General features: G+C 44.8%; 1 protein-coding gene across 3 annotated transcripts in view; it reads left to right on the top strand.

Moving 5' to 3' along the window:
- The first annotated feature begins 525 nt into the window (after positions 1-525).
- LOC135512990 (insulin-like growth factor-binding protein 3) overlaps positions 526-7,550 on the top strand; it is a 13,234-nt gene continuing 6,209 nt past the window's right edge. For all 3 annotated transcript variants that reach the window (XM_064935575.1, XM_064935595.1, XM_064935585.1), the window contains exons 1-3: positions 526-953; positions 1,777-2,042; positions 6,208-6,327. In XM_064935575.1, coding sequence (XP_064791647.1) covers positions 584-953; positions 1,777-2,042; positions 6,208-6,327 — 756 coding nt within the window. In that variant the 5' untranslated portion in view covers positions 526-583. The remainder of the gene's footprint in view (positions 954-1,776; positions 2,043-6,207; positions 6,328-7,550) is intronic.

The raw sequence follows: 7,550 nt of genomic DNA, 5'->3' as shown, positions 1-7,550 counted from the left end.
TTGATCCGATGGAGTGTTGCTTATTTGGATAGTTTATTGATTACTTATTTGCACACCAAAACATATGCTTTATTTATTAAGCTACTTTTTTCATCGAAACTTCTAAGCAAGTTTTCTCAGAAAATATCAGCGAGGAAGTTAAAGCGGCAGGCAATTAGCAATACAAACAAGTAAACAGCGGACGGGGTTGGAGAAATAAACCACTCTCAAATTCAGACAGATCTATGGATCCAAGGACTGACTATTAATGGTATCAACATAATAGTTTTAACCATGTTTTGAGTCTATATAGTGCTTGTTTACATTTACTTTGATGGGGTTGAACTAGGCTCATGAGGCATTTAAAAGTTATATTATTGGGTACATATTAATGTATGTGCAAACATGTATGTAGCAACTGCTGATTCCCCCTTTAAAGCAATCCCACACACAGGCAACTCATTTGAGGGGGTGTGACATTTCAGTGGATGGCTCTATATATTGAGACGTTTTGTCTAAAGTGGTTTCATGTGAATTAGGTACGCATCAACTGCAGAGTTAAATTTAGGACAATACGCACCACGACCTACCCGAAATCATTACAATGGAGACCTGTTATCGCACACTTTGGATGACAGTTATTCTGTCATTGATTACGCGGAGATCAGCCGCGGTAGGGCCGGTTATCCGGTGTGAACCTTGTGATGCTGGAGCCCGGCTCCTCTGCAAGCCGTTGCCCAAGGACTGCACCGAGAGAGTTCGCGAAACTGGCTGCGGGTGCTGCATGACTTGCGCGCTGGCATTTAGACAGCCGTGCGGGGTGTACACGGGGAGATGTGGCTCCGGGATGACATGCCAGCAGCAGCCCGGCGAGACGAAACCTCTCCAAGCTCTGCTGGAGGGACGAGGACAGTGTGCGATTGCAACCACTAAAAGATCCACCGCCGCTTTACCTGCCGTCAATGAGATACAAGGTAAATGCCAAGATGATGACGCAGTTTGGAAAGGTTTTTACGCATGGTTTACCAACTGATTATTATATTGTTATAATTATTATATTGTTATAATAATGTCGCCTGTAAAATTACAGATAACTTTGCTTGTCATCAAACATCTGGATGCAAGGTAGCCTAAAGTATAATTTATCACCTTGAGCTATCCGGTTAGATGATGCCAGCCTGTGCGTAATATATCCAATATTGACACAATTGGATGGACACAGTTATACTGTATGTTTTTATTATGGTGAATTCGACAGCAAGAATGGTGTCTTTTACCATTGTAATTATTGATAGAATGGTTTTAACTCATGATATGGTTGACGTCGATGTTTGACCCTGTCATTTTGCTGTATTCCTCTCTATGATTCTTTCATCAATTTTCTAACTGTGACTGTGGGGTTCTGTGATACAAGGGTTTCATGAAGATTATTGATGGAATGAGTCTGGAATTATTTGACAGATGTCAATATTTATTTCAAACTATAGTGTGGTTTAAAATTGTAAATCAAAACTCATTTACATTTTGTCATTTTGCAATGTTAAATGTCATCTGATCTCTCTACCCTCTCCAAATCAGTAATTAATGTGAAACTATTATTAGCTTGGATGAACTTCAAGGGAGTGACAAAAACAACACCTGAACCAGCACAGATAGAACCATTCACAAGATTCAAGTGATCCAAACATAAACCCATTATTATTAGTATACGTAATATTATCCATATAATGTATAATACTTAAAACAATTATGTAATTTTGGGAATGAAAATAATTCCTCCAAAATAATTTTTGGCAGAGAATGTGGGTGGTACTCAGGAGGAGGAGCAAAACACCACCGCCCCAGTGATCCAAGCCCCTCAAGCCCTTTTCAGCACCAGCAGACCTCCTGTAGGCCCCCCCAGACTCCCCCACCACCCCTCTCTCCTCCACCCTGTCAAGGCAGTGGTCATCCACAGGGAGCAGCTGAAGAGGGCCCGGAGCTACAAAATGGAGGAACTCCCTGGAGCTCACAGCACAGACCAACAGAACTTCTCCCTGGAATCCAAGCAGGAGCCAGAGTATGTGAGTACCAGGTCCACTGTTTTGCTTTCTCTAGGAACAGTCTTTCAGAAAATGTTCTCCTCTTCCTCCTTCTTTGCTCTAGGTTTTGGTGTTTTTCTCCTCCCTTCTCCTCCTCTCTCTCTCCTCCCCGTTTTCTCTGTGTTTTGGTGTTATTCTCTGTCCGTCTGAGGGTGATGAAATGTTCAGAGTATGGGTACTGACGGCTGGCGGTGGCGTGGTGGCGGGAGATTGGCATGGTGGTGATTGGGTACAGTAGCTCTGCCTCTGTGGGTAACCTGTTGTTTCGCAGCAAGGCGTCCGCATGCCTACTGGGGGAGCGGAGGGGAGCGGTGGCGGTCTGGAGGGGAGCGCCGAGTCTCAGAGCAAGTTGATGATGGATTGGCCCTATGCGTGTGCGTGTTTGGACTCGCCCTCCTCCCTCCTCTTTCAATTTTTTATCCTGTCTTTAGCCTGGTGGCAGAGAAACGAGTGCAGCACAAGGAATTAACTCTGCCTTGATTTGCTTTGATCAGAGACTGGAGCTGGACTTGAGGATAAGGCCTGTCGGGTCCTTTCTAAGGCCTCTTTGAATCCCCTGGCCTATCCCTTTGTGTAAAGTGTTAGCTAGTTTCTAAGCAGCTTTCAGCAAAGTGTAAGGTGAATTTATTTCCTATTAGTTGCCTCTCTTTCTTCTTATCCCTAGTACCAACATGGTTTGGGTACTACTGAAGGGTAGTGCGTTAGGCTACAGGTGGAGCTTGGTGTAGCCTAATGCTAATGATAGCATCCGTGTCTAAGTCAAATCAAATAAAATTGTATTTGTCACATACATCAGGTAGCTCTATCTTACAGTAAAATGCTTATTTACGAGCCCCTAACCAACAATACAGTTTAAAAAATACGGACAAGAATAAGAAATAAAAGTAACAAGTAATTAAAGAGCAGCAGTAAAATAACAATAGCGAGACTATATACAGGGGGGTACCAGTACAGAGTCAATATCTGGGGGTACCGGTTAGTTGAGGTAACATGTACATGTAGGTAGAGTTATTAATAAAGTGACTATGCATAGATGATAACAACAGGGAGGGGGGCAATGCAGATAGTCTGGGTAGCCATTTATTCGATGTTCAGGAGTCTCATGGCTTGGGGGTAGAAACTGTTTAGAAGCTTCTTGGACCTAGACTTGACGCTCCTGTACCACTTGCTGTGCGGTAGCAGAGAGAAGAGTCTATGACTAGGGTGGATGGAGTCTTTGACAATTTTTAGGGCCTTCCTCTGATACCGCCTGGTATAGAGGTCCTGAATCTCAGGAAGCTTGGCCCATTGATGTACTGGGCCGTTCGCACTATCCTCTGTAGTGCCTTGCGGTCGGAGGCTAAGCAGTTGCCATACCAGGCAGTGATGCAACCATGCTCTCGATGGTGCAGCTGTATGAACTTTTGAGGATCCATGCCAGATCTTTTCAGTCTCCTGAGGGGGAATAGGTTTTGTTGTGCCGTCTTCTCGACTGTCTTGGTGTGCTTGGACCATGTTAGTTTGTTGGTGATGTGGACACCAAGGAACTTGAAGCTCTCAACCTGCTCCACTGCAGCCCCGTCGACGAGAATAGGGGCGTGCTCAGCCCTTTTTTTCCTGTAGTCCACAATCATCTCCTTTGTCTTAATCACGTTGAGGGAGAAGTTGTCCTGGCACCACACGGTCAGTTTTCTGACCTCCTCCCTATAGGCTGTCTCGTCGTTGTCGGTGATCAGGCCTACCACTGTTGAGTCATCTGCAAAGTTAAGGATGGTGTTGGAGTCTTGCCTGGCCGTGCAGTCATAAGTGAACAGACTGTACAGGAGGGGACTGAGCATGCACCCTTGAGGGGCCCCTGTGTTGAGGATCAGCATTGTGGATGTGTTGTTACTGTACCTACCCTTACCACCTGGAGGAGGCCTGTCTGGAAATACAGGATTCATTTACAGAGGGAGGTGTTTAGTCCCAGGGTCCTTAGCTTATTGATGAGCTTTGTGGACACAATGGTATTGAACGCTGAGCTGTAGTCAATGAACAACATTCTCACATAGATGTTCCTTTTGTCCAAGCGGGAAAGGGCAGTGTGGAGTGCAATAAATATTGCATCATCTGTTGGGGCGGTATACAAATTGGAGTGGGTTTCTGGGATAATGGTGTTGATGTGAGCCATGACCAGCCTTTCAAAGCACTTCATGGCTACAGACGTGAGTGTTACAGGTCGGTAGTCATTTAGGCAGGTTACCTTAGTGTTCTTGGGAACATGGACTATGGTGGTCTGCTTAAAACATGTTGGTATTACAGACTCGGACAGGGAGAGGTTGAAAAAGTCAGTGAAGACCCTTTCCAGTTGGTCAGCGCATGCTTGCAGTACACGTCCTGGTAATCCCCCTGGTCCTGCAGCCTTGTGAATGTTGAACTGTTTGAAGGTCTTACTCACATCGGCTGCGGAGAATGGGATCACACAGTCTTCCGGAACAGCTGGTGCTCTCATGCATGTTTCAGTGCATGAGAGCACCAGCATAGAAGTAGTTTAGCTCTGGTAGGCTCTGGTAGGCTTGTGTCACTGGGCAGCTCTCGGCTGTGCTTCCCTTTGTAGTCTGTAATGGTTTGCAGGCCCTGCCACATCCGACGAGCGTCAGAGCCGGTGTAGTATGATTTTTTCTTAGTCCTGTATTGACGCTTTGCCTGTTTAACGGTTCGTCGGAGGGCATAGCGGGATTTCTTATAAGCTTCCGGGTTAGAGTCATGCTCCTTGAAAGCGGCAGCTCTGGCCTTCAGCTCAGTGTGGAAGTTGCCTGTAACCTATGGCTTCTGGTTGGGGTATGTACACACGGTCACTGTGGGGACGATGTCATCGATGCACTAATTGAAGAAGCCAATGACTAATGTGGTGTACTCCTCGATGCCATCGAAGGAATCCAATAACATATTCCAGTCTGTGCTAGCAAAACAGTCCTGTAGCTTAGCATCTGCTTGATCTGACCACTTTTTTTATTGATCTAGTCACTGGTGCTTCCTGATTTAATTTGTACTTGTAAGCAGGAATCAGGCGGAAAGAATTACGGTCAGATTTGCCAAATGGAGGGCGAGGGAGAGCTTTGTATGCGTCTGTGTGTGGAGTAAAGGGGGTCAAGAGTTTTTTTTCTCTTTGGTTGCACGTTTAACATGCTGATAGAATTTTGGATTTAAGTTTCCCTGCATTAAAGTCCCTGGCTACTAGGAGCGCCGCCTCTAGGTGAGTGTTTTCTTGTTTGCTTATGGCGTAATACAGCTCATTCAATGCTGTCTTAGTGCCAGCCTCAATCTGTGGTGGTATGTAAACAGCTACGGAAAATGCAGATGAAAACTGTTTAGGTAGATAGTGTGGTCTACAGCTACCTCAGGCGGGCAATGGCTTGAGACTTAGATATCGTTCATCATCTGTTATTTACAAAAATACATCATTTGCCGCCCCTTGTCTTACCAGACGCTGCTGTTCTATCCTGCCGGTACAGCGTATAACCAGGAGGCTGTATGTTGATAGTGTCTTCGTTGAGCCACAACTCCGTAAAGCATTAGATATTACAGTTTTGAATGTCCGTTTGGTAGTTTAATCTTCCGCGTAGGTCATCGATTTTATTCTCCAAAGAGTGCATGTTTGCTAGCAGAATGGAAGGAAGTAGGGGTTTATTCGATCACCTACGAATTCTCAGAAGGCAGACCACCCTCTGGCCACTTTTTCTTCACGCAAATCACGGGGATCTGGGCCTGTTCCCGAGAAAGCAGTATATTGTTTGCGTCGGGCTCGTCAGACTCGTTAAGGGAAAAAAAGGATTCTGTCATTCCATGGTGAGTGATCGCGGTCCTGATGTCCAGAAGTTATTTTCAGTCATAAGAGACGGTAGCGGCAACATTATGTACAAAGTAAGTAAAAAAATAAATTACAAACAATGCAAATAAACGAACAAAATAACACAATCGGTTGGGGACACGTAAAACGTCAGCCTTCTTCTCCGGCGCCATTGTTCCTAGAGATTGAATTACACTGTACCAAGTAAGCACACTTTTGTGGCTTCTGTTAGTTTCACTGTTCCAATAGGATAAATACATTATTTGAGCTGAAGGTAATAGACAGAATGCTTTGGATTGGAAGAAGTAAGATGGGTCATTATAGTATGTGTGTGTTTAGGGTCCCTGTCTTAGAGAGATGGAGAGTGTCCTCAAAGGACTGAAGATCACAGACATCCTCAACCCCAGAGGCTTCCACATCCCAAACTGTGACAATAAGGGCTTCTACAAAAAAAAACAGGTAAGGAAATCCTACAAACACACCGTAGGGATAAAGGTGCCATTTTATGAGTCAGTCCCCCAGGCTCCTTGGCATTACACGAATGTGTCAAAGCCATGCTTCCACCGAGGAATACGAGCTAGGATAACAGACCCACCTATTTCAACAGTGTTATAGAGGCCAGGAAAGTCACCCCCATTTGAACATTGTAACTACCATCATCTTCCCACTTACCCTTTCTTCATCAATGAAGATCGTAATGTCAGTGGCTCATCATGCATACTAGATTCATATCTAGAGCAGATCCATTCCTCCAGATCTGCTTCACTGGTTATTAGAGCCTTGTCACTTCTCAGCCACACCATTTGGGGTTGGCTCTGGAGACATGGAACCACAGACCCCAGAAAGCACCCAGTGCGGCTCAAACGGCGGCCATTTCGCGTGAACCCTCCCAGGGAGACAGACGTCAAGGTGGTCGCCGGCACCCGCTGCTCGCTCCCCATAATTGCCAGACTTTTGAAAAAGCAGTGCCGAAAATAGAATCTTCAGCCATTTCAAACATTTGCGTGGTCCTGGTCCACCCACAATAGGTTTATAATAAATGAGTGTCCCTGACGCGTTCATATGGAGGCACTTAGTCCACCAGCGCCATCACGGCACCCACCAAAAACAAAGCAACATTTCTATTACATGCCACAGCACAGAGTCTCCTGCCTAACGGACGTGCCTCTGTTTGACCTGCAATCATCTCATAACCAGAAACAACCAGAACACCAGGCTCATTGTCTTTGTTTATATAAAATGTATGTTTGTGTCTCCGCAGGGATGGCAGGCAGGGAAGGAATGGCAGACATTTAATGTCTGGGAGTTTACTTCTGCGGTTCCCATGAGTCTCAGACCCAACATGTCTTATTAACTATAAATGTATACATAGTTTGGAGGATGAAGTAAAGCATGTGGAGTGAGATGGTGGAAATGGTAAAGTGATTATGCATGAGAGGTGCATTTAGAAGAGCTTTTAATGTAGCCTTTAAATGCATTTTTCCAGGTCTTGTCTTCTTTTTGTTACTTTTATTAGATTCCCAAGCTACTATTTAGTGGAGTCATTCTTTGACTCCAACGTTCCAACTCTTGAATGATTTTTTTCCTGAAAATGTGACCTAACCTCTCAGCATGTGTACTTTAATAAAAGTATACTACTTGATTGGTCATATAGATTAAATTATAACAAAACATTTGTTCGG

Source organism: Oncorhynchus masou, chromosome 3, assembly GCF_036934945.1.
Source record: "Oncorhynchus masou masou isolate Uvic2021 chromosome 3, UVic_Omas_1.1, whole genome shotgun sequence".
Classification (NCBI taxonomy): Eukaryota; Metazoa; Chordata; class Actinopteri; order Salmoniformes; family Salmonidae; genus Oncorhynchus; species Oncorhynchus masou.
The sequence above is the reverse complement of the archived record's forward strand: the minus strand, read 5'-3'. Positions and strand labels throughout refer to the sequence as shown.